General features: G+C 42.4%; 1 protein-coding gene across 1 annotated transcript in view; it reads left to right on the forward strand.

The window, feature by feature from the left end:
* Nucleotides 1-23,502, forward strand: part of LOC138741567 (glutamate receptor ionotropic, kainate 3-like) — a 480,058-nt gene extending 456,556 nt beyond the window's left edge. Inside the window, exons 14-16 of the mRNA XM_069895823.1 lie at nt 18,480-18,705; nt 19,453-19,703; nt 22,614-23,502. Coding sequence (XP_069751924.1) covers nt 18,480-18,705; nt 19,453-19,703; nt 22,614-22,808 — 672 coding nt within the window. The 3' untranslated portion in view covers nt 22,809-23,502. The remainder of the gene's footprint in view (nt 1-18,479; nt 18,706-19,452; nt 19,704-22,613) is intronic.
* The last annotated feature ends 1,106 nt before the right edge of the window (nt 23,503-24,608 follow it).

Consider the following 24,608-nt stretch of genomic DNA (forward strand, 5'->3'; position numbering starts at 1 on the left):
AGGGTAATGGATAAAAATGTTTAGAAGAGGTCTGAGGAAGAACTTACTCACCCAGAGGAAACTGGAATGCACTGCCAGAGATGGGAGGAGGGGGAGGGGGTGCAGGAGAAATGTGTTATCACCAGATTTGCCTCCAGCCTAGTGTATTGCTACGTAACACTTTTGCTGAACATCTGTGCTCTGTCCACAATGGCCAAATCGATCTCCTGATTGCAAGCCATTTTAACCACCCTTCCCATTCTCACAACAAATTACTGACAGAGCGAGGCCTATAACCCTTTATTTTCTCTACTTTTCACTTCCCAGCCTCTGTCATTATCTACATTCTTTCTTCCCAAACCTGCCTCGATCTGCTCATCAACTCCTCCTCCCCTAGATCTATTTATTGCTTGCCAACTCCTGCTTCCCCTTTCCCCTTTGTACACTGGCTATCTTTACACCCTCAGCCCTGAAGCAGGTTCTTGACCTGAACTGTCAACTCTCCCTTTGCCTCCACAGATGCTGTCTGGCCCATTGAGTTCCTCCAGTAGCTTACTTTATGCACCCGAATGCCAAGGCATTCAACGTTATGAACTAAGTGACAGATGCAAATAATATTGTTTGGTGCTTGAGAATCAGCATAGAATGTATGGGCAGAAAGGCCTGTTTCTATGTTGTATGGCTCTATGATTCTGTTACGACTCAATAACTGCAAGAATCAGATATTGAGAAAAGATATCCAGAAAATGAATCAAGTAACACTGTAAATGTAAAGGAAATTAAAATGAACAGAATACCAAGCCTACTCTTTAAGAAGATGTAGTCACTGGTAAATATATTGAATACATTTGTACAATAGCATCATATAAATCAGCATTAACGGTGATGTGGACAATGTCTAATTGCATGTCATCTTAACAAACTGCTCACTTTCAAATTCCTGATATAGAGGATTTAATGTGAACATTAGTGTACAAGAATTGTAACTTTAATAGTTTATAGAAAACATCTCTAACTTCAAATCTTTCAGTTGTCCTGAGATCAATTCAATTCACAGCAATCCAATATATCTGTTGACAGATGCAGTTTTAAACCAAAGAATATTAACTCTTGATATATATGTAGAGATGCACAGGCAGGAACATAAATCCACTTTAGCAAATTAAAATGACATTACATCCACATTCATTTAAATTGAGAAGTTATTTTGCAACATGTATGCAGCTGGTATCTCTGCATACCTCACTGCAAGTCCGGGCAAGTTAAAAATGTGTATTGCTTTTGAGTATTCTGCCTTTCTCTTCTAAGATTTGAAGAATATGACGTTTGGAATTTCATGAACGCCAGTTAATGTCCATCCTGGCTAAATTGCTAAAAAAAAAAGAAACTTATAAACACACAGAAAACAATTTGCTGCCTCACAAGATGCATCAGTACTGAATTGAGCAGTGTGGGTGAATGCATTGCAGGTCTTACCTCATGTTGGTTAGGCAGACAGATAACTTGGCATAATTGCAGCAAAATCCCAGAAATTCATGTTCCCAAATTGGAGTCAGACAGGGAAGAACAGTGGAGATTTGGTGTGTGGAAGATCAGAAGTTTGGCTTTCTTTCTATCTCCTTTTCTCAGTCTATGAAATGTCATCTGCTGTGTTAGTTCCCTTAAGCAATATTTTTTACCAGCTGAAAACAAATTATGAATATGTATTGCTTTGTTGACGACTAACAACATTTCCTGAAGCTTTGGAATAGGATACTGTAAGAAATTGAAGAGAAATGAAATAGAAAAGATATGCTTTTCATATAAAAGAATAATTGCTGTACTGTACATGTTCTATATATTTTATAAGAGATTTACATGGCATCATTGAAGATTGAAGGGTCTGTCGTGCACTGAACTGTTCCATGAATCCAACAATAATTCTTTAAGTAATGAAGTCTACAGACATTAATTTTCCCAGTGGCTCAGTTGGCTGAGTTCTTGCTTCTCATCAGGTTGTTTCTTAAATTCTAACTCTTCGACCTGAAGACTAAAATCACTGCACATAATACTCTCTTGGTGGTTCCATCATTTCTTTAACAAGCAGAAGAGACATTGTCATGTTCTGGGTAATATTTCACCCTCGGTCATCATTTCAAAAGAACAATTTTCGACCCGAACATCATTAGCCAGCTCACCATCTGAGAGCAAAGACAACAGTGCACCCTCCTCACCAAAACCTAGACAATCCTCCTGAACCCTCAAGGGTGCTGTAGTCTCTCACACCACGCTGGTTTCTCCATCACAGTGGGAAATCACATGATGAATCTTGCAGCAGCTGATAATTCCAGTCTGGAATCCTCAACACCCCCAAAAACTGGCTTTTGAAGTTCACCACAGGCAGCAATTAATATCTGAAACATTGTGACCTTTTCTGAATTCAACAGGGAACTGGGAAGGAGAGAGTAGTATCCTGGCTGATGTCTGATTAGATTCTGCTGTTTCTTGCAGGAAATTAGCTCAGCATAAATTACCAAGTTTTGGTCACTGGCACATCAAGTTAAAATATAATTGAGCAAATTGTGAAAAAAAGAACTCGTAGGTCTTTTACCATAAGCTGTTGTCTTTCTTTGGCTTGGCTTCGCGGACGAAGATTTATGGAGGGGGTAAAAAAGTCCACGTCAGCTGCAGGCTCGTTTGTGGCTGACCAGTCCGATGCGGGACAGGCAGACACGATTGCAGCGGTTGCAAGGGAAAATTGGTTGGTTGGGGTTGGGTGTTGGGTTTTTCCTCCTTTGCCTTTTGTCAGTGAGGTGGGCTCTGCGGTCTTCTTCAAAGGAGGTTGCTGCCCGCCAAACTGTGAGGCGCCAAGATGCACGGTTTGAGGCGTTATCAGCCCACTGGCGGTGGTCAATGTGGCAGACACCAAGAGATTTCTTTAGGCAGTCCTTGTACCTTTTCTTTGGTGCACCTCTGTCACGGTGGCCAGTGGAGAGCTCGCCATATAATACGATCTTGGGAAGGCGATGGTCCTCCATTCTGGAGACGTGACCCATCCAGCGCAGCTGGATCTTCAGCAGCGTGGACTCGATGCTGTCGACCTCTGCCATCTCGAGTACCTCGACGTTAGGGGTGTGAGCGCTCCAATGGATGTTGAGGATGGAGCGGAGACAACGCTGGTGGAAGCGTTCTAGGAGCCGTAGGTGGTGCCGGTAGAGGACCCATGATTCGGAGCCGAACAGGAGTGTGGGTATGACAACGGCTCTGTATACGCTTATCTTGTGTTGTACTCAACTGCAAAATCAGTTAATTGCAGCAATGCAAACTAATACATATTTGACTTCAGTTTTTACATTAACCATTCTTAATTAAAAGTTAAAAAGACAATCTTATATTAATTTAGTCTTAAAATAATGGAGTTCAGAATTAGGGGAATTATTTTATTCAGGAAAGAGAAGCAGCAAATAAAGAGCAACCTATCTCCAGACACATCAGACTTCAGTCAAAATACATGCCAGGAGCAATATCAGAAGGCATTTGTATTTAACATTTAGCTGCAGTACCTCAGAAAAAATTGTGAATATTGTCAAAATGGTAACTTCTTCAGTGGTATCAAGTCATCTGTGCAAAGTTCAACCTGTTGTTAAGATTACACTGTACAAGCCTGAGTTGTGAACTGTTCATCAAACACACACACACACACACACACACACACACACACACACACACACACACACACACACACACACACACACACACACACACACACACACACACACACACACACACACACACACACACACACACACACACACACACACACACACACCTTAATTGGCAAAGGAAATTAAAACTGTCATGATTATGGAAAATAATTCCCATTCAACTGGGATGCCAAAAACAATGAAGATCCAGTGTTGTGCCGAATCATCTTTGGAACATAATTTCCATTCATCTGTGCAATCCTCCCTATCATTTTTAATGTAGATTCTTATAGAGCTCGTCGAAAGAATCAAAGACTTGTTGATCCAAACCAAGGCTTTTATTAGCAAATGACAAGAGCTCTTCACAGGTGACTCTGCCAATCGCTGTAAGCACAGTCTAGATACTGTAACTATATACACTATATACATTGGTGATAGATCTGTAGTATCACAATCCTAAATCATTTTCACTTCATTACAAAGGAAATCCACAATTACCAGAAACTTATGGGATAGTTGTTGAAAACTTGTTGTAAAACCAGAAACTGCTGGAAATAGTCAGTCAGTCAGGAACCATCTGTGGTGAGAGAAAGAGTGTCGCAGAAAAGGACATGGTGCCACACACTTGGATATTTTCCATTGGCCATTTCTGCTATCTTTTGGCTTGGCCAATTTTGTGCTAAATTATGGCCAAATTTATGCTAAGAATCAATTCCTTCAAACCTCTCCTGCAGCTTAAAGACCATTGGTCTTCAGAAATTGGATGAAAAATTGCTATAATGGCTGATAATGATTGATGAAAATGATATGAAAAAATAACCATGTTGTGCACTTAATCAAATACGCTCCCATTGCATTTACACATGGGAGAAAGCCAGAAAACATCCAGCAATTAGAGACTCATTTAAGTAAACTAAAATCTTGAAACTTAAATATCCCGAGGCTGAATGATCTTTCATATCATTACTGGTAGACATTACTCTATGAAGATTTGGAATTTGCATATTTTAAATTATAATTAGCATTTAAAGCTAAGGATGGTGTTCTTGTTTCTGTTTATTTGAGTTAATTTGATTCATCATCCTTCAAATGATATCAGTAAAATAAAACTAACTGAACAATTATTTTATTCAATGACAATTTGATTAAAATTCAATTTTCTTTGGCTTTGTCCCAGTTCATCATCAAAGCTTATTCCTTTTCAAATTGCTTAAGAATTTACTTGTAAGACTATAGACGCTAATCTATGGCATAGAAGTATGGCAGCAAAAGACAGCCCATTTTGATGGCTCATGCAGCAATAGAATCCCAAATTTATTTCCAGTTAGTGGGGAAACTAAAACATTCCCTTATGCCAATAAAACTGGGGAAGGAAATTCCAGGATGAGAATGTGTGGTTAATGATTTACCATGAGCTCTGTCACTGGGCAAGGCGTACATTCTGATGTTCCTAAAACATATAATTTATATTTAGACCTACAGCACAGTAAGGAGCTATTTTGGCCCATGAGTCAGTGCCGCTTAATTTACACCCAATTAACTTACAGCCCCGGAATGTTTTGAAAGGTGGGAGGAAACCGGAGGAGGGGAGAACATACAAACTTCTTACACGCAGCGTGGGATTCGAACCCATGTCCGATCCTGATCGCTGACGCCATAAAGGCCTTGTCTAACTGCTACACCAAATGTGCCACCGTCTTCTAGTCTATTAGATCATTCCAACCCACAGATTTGATACACAATTAATTGGACAAATAGTAAATATGAACATCTCATGAACAATAATGCAAGAAAGAAATTTGTGTTTGGAAGAAGGTGTTGAAATACGAAGCAAGACATGGGTCATTGGTTCATCAAGAAATTAGTGTCTAGAAATTGGGTTGTCTAGTGCCATATTTTGTGCATGACGCTCTTCAATCTCAGTCTATACCAAAATACAATCCAGCATTGGGAACTTACTGCCAATCGCATGAAGTCTATGATTTTCCAACTGCTTCATGCATCTGATACGTGAATGCGTATAAAGATCCAATCGTGCTCTGTTTGAGGGCCATTCACTTTGTGACCTCTGCTTCAGCTAACTTGAAAAAAGATGACTGTGCATAGCTTATGGTCCAGTTAGGACCCCCTCAATGTATACTGCAGCACCTCACTCCCCCATCTATAAGTTTGCAGCTCTTGCTCAACTCCCATCCTCACCAATCCTCTGACCTAACCCTCATCCCAATCACTGATTCCCACCTGACTACTGACCCCACCCTCCTGGCCATAGATCCCAATCTGCTGGTACCAATCTCACCCTCCCCAACAACTCTAATATGTAACGTAAATATTTGAGTATAATGCAAAAAAAGTTTCCCCATTTTTCTCCTCAAAAATAGTGTGTGGGTGGGGGGGGGGGGTCACATTATACACGAGAGTAAATTTTTTTAAAGAATTTCTGCAACTCGCGACTCGGGCTGGAGAGATGGCAGCGTGACTCAGGCGGCCAGGTGGGAGAGCGGTAGTCAGCAGCTCGACTCAGGCGGCCGGCCGGTCGAGTGGGCGAGTGGGTGAGCGGCAGACAGCAGCACAACTCAGGCAGCCGGCCAGGTGGGTGGTAGATGGCAGCGCGACTCGGGTGGCCAGCGAGATGGGCGGGCAGGTGAGCGGTAGACAGCAGCGCGACTCGGGTGTGTGGGCGAGTGGGCAAGTGGACGATGGCAGGCAGATGGGCAGGAGGGCGGGTGAGCGGTAGATGGCAGCATGACTCGGGCAGCCGGGTGGGTGGGCGGGCAAGCAGGTGTGAGCGGTAGACGGCAGCACGACTCGAGCCGGTGAGGGGAGAGGGGTCATGAGAGACGGCAGTGTGACTCAGGCAGGCAGGTGAGCGGCCGGAGAGACGGCAGCACAACTCTGTTGGATGAGGGGGGGGGTTGTATTATACACGGAGGTAAAATTTTCCCCCCTTTTCCCGCTCAAAAATGGGGGCTTGCATTATACACGAGTATATACGGTAACTGGCCTCCTATCCCAACTCTTAATACTTTCCTCCCAACAACCAATCCTCACCCCAAAACCCTATATATCCTATCCATGCTTCGCCACCACTTGAGTAACCGATTGGCAGGACCCACCTGCCTACGGACTAATCTTCCAATCCCAGACCCAACTTTCATCTCAGGCCTTTCTCCGCTCTCCTTAATCCTTATCTAATTCTTTCTTTGCTCCCTCTTCCATTGTAGCTCTTTCTCACATGAGAGATGTTCAACAATGCACACAAGATTGTGTTTCCGTGTAGCAAAAATGGAGCCAACATTTTCTCTTGTCAAAAACCATTGAAAACTCTTGGACAAACTTTTTCATTGTATGGGATGAGAGGCCTGTGAAAGTGATGGTCAAAAGAAAACTAGGAATGAAAATCAAGAAAATTCATTGCAAGTCATATCACTGAACTTTAAATATTAAGTCACTTTTGATTTACTGCATATACCAATATATACACAATTTTGAGGGACTGGATACCATTAGCATCATTAATGGGGCTTGGAAAGGTGGTGGTGAGCTGTCTTCTTGAACCTTTGCAGTTCTTCTGGTGATAAAGCTCTCACATTTCTCTCAGCAAGGGAGTCCCAAGGTTAGGATCCAGTGACGATAACAAAATGGCAATGTATTTCCAAATCTGAGTGCTGTGCGAGCAAACCAGAGGCAGTAGTGTTCACATGTGACAACACTCGTCCATCTTGGTGGTGGGTATTATGGGTTTGGGATATGTTGTCAGTGTAGGCTTGGTGAGTAACTGTAGTGGATTTTTTTATATGATAAAGATTGTAGACATTGTGTACTGATAGCAAATGAAATTAATCTTGAGAGTGGTATGAATGGTGTAGAATTTGTTGAGAGTTGATGGGTCTATAGTCAATCAAGGAAGCATGTCAGAAGATCTTTATACTCCTGACATGTGCCTTATATAGGTGGGAATTCCTTAGCATCCACAAGATACAGTATATTATTCACCATAGGAACCTTTACCTCTTACGGTCTTCTTGCAGCAATATTACTTGCAAGGTTTATCTAGTTGAGTTTCTGTTTGATGGTAACCTGTGAGATGATGAAGAGCTCATCAAAAATAATGCAAGGACCATCTCCTTTTGGAAAATGCCAATGACTACCATTTTCATGGGGGGAATTGGTATTTTCCACAGATTAGCTCATCCTCAAAGTTATCCGGGTCTTCCTGAATGCCTACTGTATTGAAATGTTCACCGAAGAGTTTAAAATGGAAATAAACACCAGCTAACATCCCCACTTCTGATTTTATGATTGACAGTGCATCTGAAGATAATTTAATCTATGGATTGGCCTATCAGCCTCGTCCCATGAGGAAACACAATCTTGTGTGCATTGTTGAACATCTCTCATGCTAAGCTAATTGACTTTCGATAACCATCTTCAGTTGTGTGAGGTCTGGCTATTAGATTGTTTTGGTGTTTTCCCTTTGATAACCCAGACTTAGTTAAACCCTGCTAGACATCCCTGGCTCTAAAGAAATCTCAAGCCAAATCGTCTTGACAACATCCAAGTTAGTTATTGGTAAATGCTCTTTGATAGCACAATTAGGAACTCTTCATTTTGCTACTCTAGTTAACCAGATTTGATTAACAGGGTGCACATACATGGAGCATACACTTGCAATGAGACCTTATGCACATCCAACTTTTACCTCCCCTTGACTCATATTTACATGGTTCATCCACAAGAAAGCAGATAAAGCATTTCAAAGAGAGGCCCACTCCTGAATCTCTCTCAGGGTGTGTGCCTCACTGCCCTTAGGAGCCCAGTCTACTAACAGAATGCGCAAACAGGGATATTATCCATACATCCAGAAAGATAAGAGGAAAGACCACATTCTCACAAACACCCGAAGCCTGACAATGATCACCACCCTTGGTCCATTGGGTTTCCCTTTCAGAATCCTGCAGAATGGAAATGGCCAATGAATTTGCCCTCTGCGATGCTGGCATGAAAGCTTGGTTCCACATTACTCAGACCTAATCCATCAAACTACCCTCTGCTATCTGCACAATTTGGAGTACTATGTACAGTTTGGTCACCAAATTATAGGAAAGATATAAACAAAATAGAGAGAGTGCAGAGAAGGTTCACGAGAATGTTGACAGGATTTCAGGGTCTGAGTTACAGGGAAAGGTTGTGCAGACTGGGGCTTTTTTCTCTGGAGCGTAGAAGATTGAGAGGGGACTTGATAGAGGTGTTTAAGATTTTAAAAGGGACAGACAGAGTAAATGTGGATAGGCTTTTTTCAATTAAGAAAGGGGGAGATTCAAACTAGAGGGCATGGTTTAAGATTGAAGAGGGAAAATTATAAGGGGAACATGAGGGGAAATTTCTTTACGCAGAGGGTGGTGGAGATGTGGAATGAGCTTCCGGCAGACGTGGACGAGGCGGGATCATTGGTTACATTTAAGGAAAGACTGGATCGTTACATGGATAGGAGGGGACTAGAGGGGTATGGACCGGGTGCTGGTCAGTGGGACTAGGAGGGTGGGGATTTGCTACGGCATGAACTAGTAGGGCCAAACTGGCCTGTTCTGTGCTGTAAGTGGTTATATGGTTATATAGTTAATACCAGTATGTGAGTTGATGTTAGCCCCTTGATGAGTAAAACAGTGCTTCAACCTTCCCCTTAGAATGGGATGGATCCAGTGCCTATGTGTGACCATTTGGACATTGTAAATAAGAAATCGAAAAGTGCATGGTTGAGAGGAAGAGGGGAGGAATAGAAGTAATTGTGATAGCAAAGGGTTTTTGGTTGTGGAAAGGAAGATTAGATATTTGCATGCTTTTGCCAGACAAAGATCTCTGAGTCACTGTCCATTTACTCTCGTAGTTGAGTCCTTGATGGGTAGTGTCCATTCATTCAAGCAATGCGACCTGTGGGCTTGCTTGAGCCCTCCCCCTGATATTCATTCTCCTCACTCAGCCTGTATGTGTGTGCTACCTTCTTCCACAAGAGACAGGAAGGAGGTTGGTAAATCGCTTGTGATATATGATATGATAGCTGTTGCAGAACATCTGGAAGAGTTTATGAGATGTAAACGTGATGGAGTAGGGATAAATTGTATCAATGGAGTTGCCAATAGATGAGATATGTTTGTTTTTGCAAATATGCGTCCAATTGTTAAAATTCTTGTCACACTGGAGCCAGACATTGATCACTATGGCAACTTTCCCCACTGCTGCCTGGCTTTAGAAATTGGTAGCTGACTGGGCCTACTTCACCAAGATCTGTCTCAATGAAACAGAGAGATGTGTGTGTTTATGAAGCGACACCATGATTTCTAATTCAGTGTTCACTTCCATTCTGAAAGGTGCAGGGATGATTTTAATCAGTGAACATTGATGCTAGTCATCTGGTGTATGCAATTCCAAGTAATACTCATACTAAACATGCATCACTGGGACATCAGTCATCTCTCGGAATGGCATGCCAGCTCAGAACACGCAACTGACAGAACAAGAGTTCTATGGCAGGTGTTTTCATTTTTATCTGTATTCTTTATCTAATGAAAAATTGCAAAATAATCTCCCTCTTGACAAGGTATATGGATATGCACCTTTTAATGTAAAAGAATCGACAGCTGGGCTACTGTAGAGCTCGTCGAAAGAATCAAAGACTTGTTGATCCAAACCAAGGCTTTTATTAGCAAAAGACAGGAGCTCTTCACAGGTGGCCGACCAGTCCGGAATGATCCGACCTGGCTAGGGACACAACCCTTTAAGGCCCAGACAGTAGGCGTGGCTTAGCTCTCAGCCAATCGCTGTAAGCACAGTCTAGATACAGTAACTATATACACTATGTACATTGGTGATCTCGTCGAAAGAACCAAAGACTTGTTGATCCAAACCAAGGCTTTTATTAGCAAAAGACCAGAGCTCTTCACAGGTGGCTGACCAGTCCGGAATGATCCGACCTGGCTAGGGACACAACCCTTTAAGGCCCAGACAATAGACGTGGCTTAGCTCTCAGCCAATCGCTGTAAGCACAGTCTAGATATAGTAACTATATACTCTATGTACATTTGTGATAGATCTGTACTATCACAGCTACAGAGCATTGGGATAGCCTCGAGAGCAGGCGACGTTGCAGGCCTTTAGTGTGGCGCTTGGTTGGGAGAGTGTCAGCCTCAAAATTACAGGGTGAATAATTGACTTGCCTGTTAAGTGTGGCAATGCACTGAAAACGATCCTTGGAACGATACATAGTTTCCCTGCCGTCCCCCTGTCAAGCATTCATCCCCATGCAAAGATCATATCAGAGCAGAAGTTTGACTCCTCCCTGAAGTGGCAACTCAAGTTTCCAAAAAAGATTCGAACAGCTAAGGAAGAACGGTTACTTAATTTCATTGTGGAAAGAAACTGATTTTCAATAGATGTTCACTGAAAAAGCATTGCTAAATAATTACATTTCCAAGCACGTGTCGTTTTAATTTATATAATCTGGATGATGCATTATCTACTGCTTGCCATTACGGAAAGGGATCCGTAGGAAGAGGACAAGAGCAACTGATTCTGCATCAGTCATCAATGTCAGGCCGTGATATGGACCCAATGTAAAATTGGGGTAATATTTCATTCTTCAGCAGCTGGACCCTGATTCATCCTACTGAATCTGAAAGAGAAACCCTTCATTCATTCTATTATATTGTGCAGAGCTACCTGCATCAAGGTAAACATAAGTGGAACTCTCTCAGGCTTGATGTGCATCTGCGTGTCTCTTCATTTCAAATGAGCTCCTCACAAATTTAGTAAAACCAATTCCATTGAAACCCGTGTTCAGCTTTTTAAATATTCAAATTCTACTTTAACCCTCGTTGACTACCTTATTCTGAAACTGTAAAGTCAGGGCTAGATTGTTGTACATTTTGGCATTCTTACCATGCTCATCTTGGCTGTGACTGGATCTTTATTTGTTGTGTAAATGTTTACAGAAATAGAGAGCCCATTTGAAAATTGCAAAAAAAAAACAATTGCATGTACCCAAGAACGTTACCACATTGAGGTGCTTGCTTTCCATTGTAAACTGACAAAACCCACGGTTAATTCCCCACCAACATTATTTTGCAGCTTAGAACCACTCGTGCAGAGCTAATTGGAAAGATAGTTCAATGTCGCAATGGGAAAGCCATTAACTTGCCCTTAACCTATTCTGCGCTATAACCTATAACTGCGCTGGGTGGGTCACATCTCCAGAATCGTGTTATATGGCGAGCTCTCCACTGGCCATCGAGACCGAGGTGCACCAAAGAAGAGGTACAAGGACTGCTTAAAGAAATCTCTTGGTGCCTGCCACATTGACCCCCGCCAGTGGGCTGATATCACCTCCAACCGTGCATCTTGGCGCCTCACAGTTCGGCGGGCAGCAACCTCCTTTGAAGAAGACCGCAGAGCCCACCTCACTAACAAAAGACAAAGGAGGAAAAACCCAACACCCAACCCCAACCCACCAATTTTCCCTTGCAACCGCTGCAACCGTGCCTGCCTGTCCCGCATCGGACTTGTCAGTCACCAACGAGCCTGCCGCAGACGTGGACATACCACTCCATAAATCTTCATCCGCGAAGCCAAGCCAAAAAAAGAAAGAAGAAATAACCTATTCTAGTTCTAGTTCTCCAATGTTCCCGGCTTTTATACCCTTTAGCTTAGCTCAGAAAACTATAAATTTCTGTCTATTTTCTTTCACTTTTGTCCCTGAATCTTATTTTCTTTGATGAGTTAAATTGCTGAAAATGTTCCGAATCTCCAATTATGATTCTTTTTGGAGGCAGACATTTCCTTTCTCTTCTGCTCTCCCTCAGTGCGATGGCATGACATCCAGTTGGAAAGCACCGACACATTTAAAATCATTGAATCAAACGGCACAGCAAAAAGACGATTCAGCCTCACAGATCCATGCCATTTCTTTGAAATCAATAACCTGTTATTCTTTGCCTGAAGCACTGGAATTTTCCCTGAAAATATTTAATTTCTTTCCTTTGGGACGCCTTTAATGAATCTGCTTCCATTTGATTCTAGGACACGCAGTTCCATTGTTTGTGTGTTTTTCCTTAAAACTATAAGATAAAATGATACAGATCAAAATAGATCATTCTATTTTGCAGAGATTTAAACTGATGATAATGGTGGTTTATTAAAATGCTACTGTTATCTGTCTGCCAAGCTTTCTTGAACCACTGAGCAGTAACATTCAGGAACAGATTTATCATACAAGTTATTGAAGCACCCTTTGCAATTAAATTGTTCTTGTGGGAATGATAGATTAACATGAACAAGAAATTAATTTTATTTGGTATCTGTTAATTAGGATTGGCATAAACCTTATACACTGGTAAACACTATGGTCAATTCATCCTGCCTCAAGGCATCCATAATCCCATTATGATTTGACACTCATGAATTATCAATAGTTGTTCATCTTTTCAGTACAAGAACGGTTGCCATGTCTCTGCCTATTGATTATTTAGTGGAATATGCTTCTGACGTTAAAATGACAACTACTTATGGAAAGCAAATTCTGATTTAAGTATTTTCATCCTGCAATTACAAAGGATGAAGCAAATGAATGATTGCATTGTTACATACTGGCAGTGTGATTATGCCATTCTAGTTATGTCTTGCAAATTCTCAATGGATTTAGGGCAGGGGGGGTTATCAACTATCATTCGACGAACCATATGCTGTATCTTCAATCTTGGGAGTGGGAACAAATAGAAACAATTAAGAGCAAAATACTCCACATGTCTGGTATCAAAATTTCTACAAAAAATGTAGAAAACGTAGTTAGTCATTAATTCAGGGAGAATCTGTGGATTTCTTCATGAATCAATATTGTAGTTTTTTTTTTAACCAAGTACCTGTTCAGTTGCAGCAAGAATGAATTCTGTCAAACCCTAATATATGTCCTATCCCTTTATTAGTGTGAGTGTCTTGAATGTTGTGTGTTACTGTGGTTAATTAAGTGTTAAATGTGGTGGATGGGGAGGGAGGGAGGTGAAAAGAGCTTTGAACTCTGCAGAAAACTATATAAAATGGATAATTGTAAATTGTAGTCAATGCTGATGCCCTTAACATCGATAACTGAGTTCAAGTTTGGAAAATCATAAATAAAATATTCCAAAATAATGAATCTTGTTTTTCTTTGGCTTGGCTTCGCGGACGAAGATTTATGGAGGGGGTAAAAGTCCACGTCAGCTGCAGGCTCGTTTGTGGCTGACAAGTCCGATGCGGGACAGGCAGACACGGTTGCAGGGGAAAATTGGTGGGTTGGGCGTTGGGTGTTGGGTTTTTCCTCCTTTGCCTTTTGTCAGTGAGGTGGGCTCTGCGGTCTTCTTCAAAGGAGGTTGCTGCCCGCCAAACTGTGAGGCGCCAAGATGCACGGTTGGAGGCGATATCAGCCCACTGGCGGTGGTCAATGTGGCAGGCACCAAGAGATTTCTTTAGGCAGTCCTTGTACCTTTTCTTTGGTGCATCTCTGTCACGGTGGCCAGTGGAGATCTCGCCATATAACACGATCTTGGGAAGGCGATGGTCCTCCATTCTGGAGACGTGACCCATAATGAATCCTGGTGCATAAAATATATATAAATGAAATTATTATCACTATCCATAGAGCCAAGGCTGTGTGACTTGATGGATGGGAGGAATAGGGTAGAACAGAGGAAGAAATGATTGGAATAAAAGCACATAAACGCTGGAGTAACTCAGCAGGTCTTGCAGCGCCCATATATATTACCGACATTTCGGGTTTCAAGAAGAAAGGCACAGACCTCCTATGGTCACTGTGAGGCCTGCTGAGTTCCTCCAGCATTTCTGTGCTTTTATACCAATCACAGCATCTGCAAACTTCTGTGTTTCACAAGAAACAATTGAAAAACAACTTTACAGTGGAGCTTACAGAATAAGCTTCAGGACCAGCTACAAAGTTAATATTCTTTGGTTTTTCTCTCTATTCTCTCCAGTTATTAAAAGAGAATGTGACAGGTATATTATATTTCATATTATAAATATGTTTTTCAAGGAGAGAGATTGTGGAAGTGGGGGGGGGGGAGGGTTATTGTAGGTCACCACAGAGTAACACTTCATGTCTCATTTAAAATGCAAGAGCTTGGCTGAAGCCAGGCATGCAGGCACCAGTGACTTTGCAAAAGACAATGGGATGGTTTTGAAGGAACTTCAAAAGAAGGTGTAAATGGAGAAGAATGTTGACCAGGTACCAGGCAGAGGCTGGTTCTTTCAAGGATTGGGTTAGCCCAGCAGAAATGTCAAGTGGTTTTGCAAGCAGAGAGAGAAAGAAGACCAAACAGGCTTTCTCTAAGAGAGAGAGAGAGAGAGAGAGCAAGAGAGAAGAATTCAGTTCAAGTTCTGCAGTAGCTTCTAAGGCCGCAACAGGAAAAGATGACAGGCTTGGTTGAAAGCCCCATTTTGAAGACAGGTTGTGAGTTCTGAGTTCAGCCTGTTGAAAACCCTTGTCGTCTTTACAAGAGGAAATGGCTGGCTAGAGTGGTTCACCTGAAATTAAGGAAACAAGGGGAGCTCTGTGGTGACCTGGAAGAAGAGGTTATCATTTGGAAAACCCTGATGGGGCAATAGTGGATAAATATACCATAATTGGGCTTTGTCTAGTTAGATTAAACTTTTGTCGTTGTGCTGAGTACAGATATAAAGCCAATTAAATGCAATTAGCACCTAACCCAGTGGTTCTCAACCTTTTTATTTTCACTCACATCCCACTTTAAGTAATCCCTATGCCATCAGTGCTCTGTGATGAGTAAGGGATTGCTTAAGGTGGGATGTGAGTGGGAAGGAAAGGTTGAGAACCACTGCTCTAGACCCAATAGTTACTGAAATATTTTGCTCGGGAAGAATTGTCAATTGTCCATTTCCTTTAGAGTTATGAAACCGTGCACATAACGAGTCAATGAGGAAAGATTAAAACAGTGGTTTTCAACCTTTTTCTTTCCACTCATATACCACCTTAAGCAATCCCTTACTAACCACAGAGCACCTATGGAATTATGGATTGATAAAGTGGTATGTGAGTGGAAAGAAAAAGGTTGAGAACCACTGATCTATCCAGAAATACAAAGAATAGTGCTATTTACAAGTCACTGTGAATAAAAGCAAGCGCTACTGTAAACAGCCAAGTATAACAGCACTGACAGTACAATACGGGTACAAGACTGCTCAGCGCTGTGATGGAAGGTTCAGCAGGGTCACAGCTTCAGGAAAGAAGCTCTTCCTGAACCTGATGGTTCAGAAGCAGAGGGTCCTGTAGCACCTATTGGATAGAAGTGTGATGTTTCTGTTATTACAGTAAAGAAACTTGAGTTCTTTTTAAAACACTGGATTTATTAGTTAAGCAAACAGCACTAAGGACAGAACATACACATGCCAGACCCTCATGTGGAGGCATTCACCTTGAATCTACCCAAGATGCAATATTCCCCAGATGCTGCACATTCTGACTCCGACGACTCCTGGTGGTAGCACTCTATCTCTACAGGAAGGAAAGTAAAAAGTCCATAGTTACGGTGAGATGCATCCTTGATAATGCATTTCGCCCTGCCCAGACAGATAGATGTTCTCATTGGTGGGCAATTGGGTGCTGATAATCCGCTGGGTAGATTTCACCACCCGCTGGAGTACTTTACATTTCAATACAGGACAGTTGCCATACCATACTGAGTGAGCATTCTCTCAATGGTACAGTGGTAAAAATTCTCAGTATCCTAGGACGGAAGTGAGCTTTCTTGATGCTTGCCAGGAAATAAAGGCGTTTTTGCACCTTTTTTTTTATCAGGATGGATAAGTTCAGGGGCCAGGTGAGATCATCGGAAATGTGGACACTAAGGTGTTTGAAGCTTGATACACCTTCTACTACTGCTCATTATGTAGATAGGGTCATGAGTGTGGCTCCCAGCATGCCTGAAGTCTACAGTGATATCCTTGGTCTTCTGAGTGCTAAGGGTCATGTTATTGTGGTACACTACTCAGCCGGATGCTGGATCTCATCCCTGTGGGCCATCTCATCATCCCCTCTTCTTAAGCCAACTATCGTGGTGTCATCAGCGAACTTGATTATGGAGTTAGTCCCATATACAGGAATACAGTCATAGGTGAAAAGAGAGTTTAGAAGAGGGTTCATCACATAGCCCTGAGGCACCCTAGTGCTCAGGGTGAAAATGGAAGTGAAGAGATTGGGGTCTGTTAGTCAGGAAGTCCAAGGTCCAATTGCAGAGGGTGAGCTGATACCAAGGTAACAAAATTTGGCAATCAGCTTGGAGAGAATCACAGTATTGAATGCTGAACTAAAGTCAATGAACAGCATTCTGACATAAGAGTTGGGGCTGTCCAAGTGGGTTAGGCCAGAGTGAAGTGCCGTGGAGATGGCATCCTCAGTCGACCTTTTAGCGCAATAGGCAAATTCATGGGAATCCAGGGTGGTGGGCAAACAGGATTTCAAATGTGATAGAACCAGTCTCTCAAAGCACTTTGCAATGATGGGCGTGAGTGCAAGTGGACGGAATTCATTCAAGGCTCGTGGCGGTGAAATACTTCATACTGGCATGATGGTGGGAAACTTGAAGCTTGTCAATATCGTCGATCAGTCTTGCTCTATGTAATATCTCTTACCACAATAGTCGATGGATAATGTTTCATAGTTTTGTTCTCTGATTTGACTAATGGTCAGAAGTCACCAGATTACTAGATGGTTAAGGATTTTGAAATAATCTTTGAGGATTATCAATGATTTGTGTTCACAAAAATGTTTAGGTTGTTAGCTTTTAACCTGTAAACCCATTAGCTTGCTGGCCTTGGGGATGTGTAAAGACTGGAAACTAAGTGTTGCTAGTTGCTGCATTTGCTTAGTTACAGATGGGAATTGAGCAAAGGCTTTTCCATTCCATACCTAATGTCTATAGCACAGCCTCATGATAAGACTGATTGAGAAAATCATGTGTAAAAGTAGATAAAGAGGTTTATTTTCCAGTATCACTTATGGAACAACAAGCAATGCATTCCATATGTGTGATGTCATTGATAAAAGGTCTGATTTTTGAGGCAGATCATTTACAATCTTGGTCCTACATTTGACTCTGAAAGAGCTTTCAAATTTCATCTCTGTCAAAAAGACGATGTACTTCCACATGCAAAGGTGTCTCCAACTCTCCTTTATTGCACCTGTACTGAATCTTATTTGAATACCCTCTAAGCCAGTCTCCTACCATTATACAGGTACTATAAAACACTCTGCTTCCATTATTGTAGGTTGCACCATCATATTCATCTGTCACCTCAAGATTTCCATCTGACAATGTCCCAATTTTAAATTGTCTATTCTTGCTTTTTTAAATTGCTCCCTATCTCTATAACCACCCGCCAGGAAGACAAGCCTTTAAGATCCGTGTGCTCTTCAATTTCTCTTATTGGTGCTGGTGATCTAGCAAAAAATCCAAAGAAATTTAAAAATCAACAAAATAAATAAAAATTCATAGGAGAAAAAGTGAAAATATTGAAAAAGGAAAATATATTTTGATCGCTTAAATCTGACGAACTGAGACTTGAATGACTTTCAGACCTTGGACCAAATTTGCTGTATCTAATCCTAAATTTGGTGGCTTCAGTTGCTGCATTTACATTGTGCACCCTGAGGTCCAAAGCATCCAAGCCTGAACCGATGTCTGTGTGTCCCGCAGAATATCTTCAGCAGATTAAATGGTTGATAGACCTTCACCGTCTCCCTTGTTCATTTTGAAACAGAGATCAAAGATTTCCACTTTTGAGAAGATGTGGGCTTTCATGAGCAGTCGGCAACAAACGGCTCTCGTTAAGTCCAATGAGGAAGGAATCCAGCGAGTTCTTGCAGCCAATTATGCCTTTCTAATGGAATCTACCACCATTGAATATGTTACCCAGAGGAACTGCAATCTTACCCAGATCGGAGGCCACATTGATTCAAAAGGCTATGGTATCGGAACTCCCCTCGGTATGTGACAATCAGATCTTTAAAAAGTATTATCTCCAGAGTAATTCAGAATCTATCTGTTGCCACTGTATGGAATATTAGTATTTATTGAAAGCTTTTATGATTAAAAATCAAGTATATAATGTTTCATGTCAAATCCAGTTTGATTTAACACAATTTAACAGGTTTACCAGCACATTTTTTTGAATCAATCTATACCGGCTTAGGGTTTCTTTTTCTCATGGTAGAAGTTGATTGTCCAAATTGAATTTTGGAAAATGCACCGCCCCCCCCCCCCCCCACCCACTGCTGTGGTTTCACACAATCTGTAGTGCAACAACCACCAATGCAAAGGTAATTTAAATGGCTCTCAAGTTATGAGCTGTCGACAGTCTTACAAACTTTATTTGAAACCACGTCAACCCTGGGTCTAAGCCAAATGTCCCATCAAATCATTACCATTGATATTTAATCTGCATAACTGAGTAGGATACAGAGCTTGTGCAAGCCACCTTTGCCGCTTTCAAGAGGTAGTCACCTGCACAGTGTAACTGCAAACTAAATGTAAATTCTCTTGATTGAAAATTAACCGCAAGGTGCTAGTTCAAGATATGACCTATAGAACCCAACAGAACCGAAACAGGCCACTTGGCCCATCTAGTCTGTGCCAAATTGTTGTTTTGCTTAGTCCCATTGCTTTGACGAAGCATACCTTTGGACGGCTCTTCCTCTAGCCTGTCATGTACTTTCCCTTCTTCCACTCTGCAGGTTCACCATATAAAGAAAAAATAACCATTGCAGTTCTACAGCTTCAGGAGGATGGCAAGTTGCATATGATAAAAGAGAAATGGTGGCGCGGCAACGGGTGCCCTGAAGAGGAGAACAAGGAGGCCAGCGCTCTTGGGATTCAAAACATCGGCGGCATCTTCATTGTGTTGGCAGCTGGGCTAGTGCTGTCAGTGTTTGTGGCAATAGGAGAGTTTATTTATAAACTCCGAAAAACTGCTGAACGTGAACAGGTAAAATAGAAATCAACTGGCCTCACCTATTTAGAGAGGTATAGATCGTTATTCTTGGTAATAGGTTTTTAAGGTTTCCCTGGAAACAGGGCGGTGTTGATGTTGTATTATCCTTTGTGCCTTATCTTTTGCTTGCCCTTGGCAACAGGACTGATTTATTAGATTCACAGGCGGCAATCCCAAATTGAAACTCACCCGTGGTTCTGAAGAACTTGCAGCTGAAGCTTATGTTTGAGGAGTCTGGCTCTTTAAATAATGAATGAGGATGAAGCTTATTTTTGGGGGAAAAATCGGGGATTTGAGGTCCATGGAAAATTGGCACTGTCGAGGAAATGAGGCACACTGAAGCAATCAGGTAGCTTCCTCTTGCTTTCAGTCACTTACGTATTTATGTTTAAAGTTATTTTGTGAATTTCTCCTTCATTCATGGGTATCACTAAGCAGTGCCAACATTATTTTCATCACTAGTTGGCTTTGAAAAAGTGGATGCAAGCTATTATCTTGAACCACTGTGTACATGTGGCGAAGGTATTCCCTTGATAGTGTCAGGTAAAATGTTCTAGGAATTTGATCCGGCACTGTTGCAGGATAATAAATGATTACTGTGGCATGTACACAGCTCCTCACAGAAGAAAAGGTAACCTATCAGCCAATCAAATTTATGCCAGCTGATAGATCAGTCCTCTCTCTTCCCCCCTCCACTAACCCATCCCCCACATTATCTTATCTGTAACATATTCTCTGTCAGCATTCCAATCAACTCCCCCCCCCCCCCCCCCCCCCACTCCCCCAGATTGTACCAGCTATTGATACTTGGGGTCATTTACAGTGACCAATTAATCTACCAACCTACATATCTTGGAATGCGAGGGGAATGGGAATACCTGGAGGAAACCTACATTGTTGCCTGAGGTTGGAAAACTATGCACAGAGAAGATTAAAGGAATTGAGTGAAACACAAATGTCTGCAGACGCTCTGATTATAGTAAAAACACACAAATGCTGGAGGAACTCAGATTGTTTTTACAGCATCCATAGGAGACAAAGATCTATTGCCGATGTTTTGGCCTGACCCCTCCTTCGAGGAATAAGCCACAATGAGCCAGAAGCAGGAAACCTCAGAAAGTTCCAGAATTCTGACACTGCCGGCTGAGGGTGGAATCCAGACCAAAAAGAGGTGTTAATAGGATATGATAAAGGCCAAGATAAGAATGCATCATATTTGTGTGAAAGAAGACAGAAGGGAGAGAAAGAGAGGAGAAGGCGACGAGGAAAGAAGTGGGGGGTGGGTGGGTGGGTAACCAAAGCCAGGAAAGTCGTTATTAATGCTGTCCATTTGCAGGGTGCCCAGTAGGAAGATGAGGTATTGTTCCTCCAATTCAAAGGTGGTCTCAGTCTGGCAGTGCATGAGACCATGGATAGACATGTCAGCAAGGGAAAGGGATGGAGAATTGAAATTGGTGGCCACTGGTAGATCCATGCTATTGTGGCAGACAGAACTGAGGTGCTCCACAAAGTGATCTCCCTGTCTGTGTCCAGTCTCTCCGATGAAGAGGAGATCACAACAGGAGCACTGGAATCAGTAGATGACCCTTCCAGATTCACAAGTGAAATGTTACTTCTCTTGGAAGAATTGTTTGGGGCCCTGAATGGAGCTGAGAGATGAAGTGCTGGTGCAAGTGGAACATCTTCTGCAGTCACAAGGGTAGATTCTGAGGGAGTGATTGGTGGGAAGGGAGGAGTGGACAAGGAAGTCACGGAGGGAATGGTCCCTGTGGAAAGTGAAAAGGGGAGGAGAGGAGAATATGTGTCTAGTGGTGGGATTACATAGTAGGTGAGGGAAATTAGGGAGGAGGATGGGGTCGTAGGTGAGGACAAGAGGAATCTTGTCTTTGCTGAATGTGGGGGCAAAGGGGGCCAGGGCAGATGTGCAGGTAATGGAGGATATGTGGGTGAGCGCCGAGATGATGACAATAGAGGGAAAGTCACATTGTTTGAAGAAGGGCATCTCAGATGATCTGGCATGGAAGGACTCATCCTGGATACGACAGAGATGAAGGAATAGAGAGAATGGAATTGAATTCATATGAGGGGGGCGGTGTGGCAGGGTGGGAAGAGGTGTTGTTGAGGTAGCTGTGGGAGTTGGTGGGTTTGTAGAGGTTGTGTGTTGGGAGTTTGTCTCCTGAGATGGGCACAGGGAGATCGAGGGAAGGGAGAGTGTTGCTGAAGATGGACCATGTAAATTTGAGGTCTGGATGGAAGTTGGCAGCAAAGTAGATGAAGTCAAATAGCTCATCATGGGTACATGAGGGAGCAGCAAATAGTCATTGATGTAGTAGAGGAAGAGTTGAGGGGCCTTGCAGCATGAATAGCCCCACCTTACCAGCAAGAAGGAAGGCAATAAATAAGCAAAGGGATTGCACCCAGATTACTGGAGTTGTGAGGCAGCAAATCTACTAGCTGTGTTACTGCGTTGTAAGAACTCTGGCCATTTCTTTTTCTGTGTTAATCTTATGACAAGCATACATATTTGGGTGGCACGGTTGGCATAGCGGTTAGTGCAATGCCTTTAGAGCGCCAGTGATTAGGACCAGTCTTGGGTTTGAAACCAACACTGTCTGTAAGATGTTTGAACGTTCTCCCTGTGTCTGCGTAGGTTTTCTCCGGGGTCTCCGGTTTACTCCTACTGTTCAAAAACGTACCGGGGTTGATGGTTAATTGGGGGTAATTTGGGTGGCATGGACCCAAGGGCCGAAATGGCCTGTTACTATGCTGTATGTCTAAATAAAATAAATATTTCAGAATGAAGAATGATATATTCTCAAAGTGGTCCATTGATGGCTTTATTTTGGTGAGAAAAAAGATGTATGGTAAAAATGATATCACCAGATGTGCGACTTGTTTTCTCAGAGATCCTTGTGCAGCACCATGGTCCAGGAGCTACGGTTATCTCTCACGTGTCAGCGGAGGGTAAAACACAAACCACAGGCACCTGTCATGGTGAAGACCGAGGCGGTAATCAACATGCACACGTTCAATGACCGACGACTGCCCGGCAAGGACAGCATGACCTGTAACACTGGGCTGACTCCAGTGTTTCCCTAGGCCACATGAAACCTGTGCTGGGAGCAGAATTGGCACGCTCTAGCACTGGATGAGAACGGCTGGAGATTTGTTGCAGAGACAGGGCCTGTCACCCAATGAAGGTGTTTTAAAAATGGAAAAATCACAGAGCATGGACAATGCGATAAGCAATGCATGGATTAATAAAAAACATCGCAAGGCTGCAGGAAATGTTTCTGAAACTTTGACCAGGATGAAAGGGGGACATCAAAGTCCAAAAAAGTAGGTGCGTGAGAAATTCAGTGCTGATCTATTGGAAGAAATGGAACCAGGAGTTGCAACAATGCAGTTATACCTTTGTGGAAACCTCCAGCATGGCAATAAGAGCATCCATTCTGTTGGGTACAGGTATTGACTCAGACAGGAGGCATCTGTGGATATTGATTTCAAATGTGCTGCACATAATACGCTCATTCAAACGTGCAGTTGGCCATTTAACTCACAGCATGGAAAGGTGCTGTCATGTCTTGATAGCTGTTTCTCCTTTACCTGTTACCTCAGTGCTGTTCTTCCTTTATGCCATTGAACGAGGCTAATAAACAGAGCTGGAAGTGAATGTGGCCCCCAGAGAACGGAGAGAATTGGGGGGGGTGAGGGGGAAACAAAAATCAAAATGGAATGGACTAAACAAATATCACAATGAGAAGCAGAATATAAAAAAATGTAGTTGTTTTCATATCTTGTGTCTGGTTTTTTATCTAATTGTTTAATTTGTGCTTGATTAACAGAAAGAACATTTGGTTGTCTTTTTTATCAAATGAAGGTTTTGAAGGGTTTTAAAATGTGAACAAAATTTCAATTCAGTAAAAGTTACCAAAGAACTATCTCCTTACCTGAGCTAGAGGTAGTCTGTGGCGTATCTGTTGATTTTCTTTTAAATAGCCTTCAGGCTTGTTTTTATCTCTCTCTCTCTCTCTCTCTCTCTCTCTCTCTCTCTCTCTCTCTCTCTCTCTCACACTCTCTCTCTCTCTCTCTCTCACTCTCTCTCTCTCTCTCTGTCTATAATACACACACATATACATAAACAATTTACATTATATATATATAGTCATAGATATATGTAGATATATTAATACACACACACACACACACACACACACACACACACACACACACATATATATATATATATATATATATATATATATATTTATACATACCTTTGTGTGCGTGTGTATATATATATATATATATATATATATATAACTTTCTTTGGCTTGGCTTCGCGGACGAAGATTTATGGAGGGGGTAAAAAAGTCCACGTCAGCTGCAGGCTCGTTTGTGGCTGACCAGTCCGATGCGGGACAGGCAGACACGATTGCAGCGGTTGCAAGGGAAAATTGGTTGGTTGGGGTTGGGTGTTGGGTTTTTCCTCCTTTGCCTTTTGTCAGTGAGGTGGGCTCTGCGGTCTTCTTCAAAGGAGGCTGCTGCCCGCCAAACTGTGAGGCGCCAGGATGCACGGTTTGAGGCGTTATCAGCCCACTGGCGGTGGTCAATGTGGCAGGCACCAAGAGATTTCTTTAGGCAGTCCTTGTACCTTTTCTTTGGTGCACCTCTGTCACGGTGGCCAGTGGAGAGCTCGCCATATAATACGATCTTGGGAAGGCGATGGTCCTCCATTCTGGAGACGTGACCCATCCAGCGCAGCTGGATCTTCAGCAGCGTGGACTCGATGCTGTCGACCTCTGCCATCTCGAGTACCTCGACGTTAGGGGTGTGAGCGCTCCAATGGATGTTGAGGATGGAGCGGAGACAACGCTGGTGGAAGCGTTCTAGGAGCCG

This window comes from Narcine bancroftii, chromosome 8, assembly GCF_036971445.1.
Source record: "Narcine bancroftii isolate sNarBan1 chromosome 8, sNarBan1.hap1, whole genome shotgun sequence".
In the NCBI taxonomy this organism is placed as follows: domain Eukaryota; kingdom Metazoa; phylum Chordata; class Chondrichthyes; order Torpediniformes; family Narcinidae; genus Narcine; species Narcine bancroftii.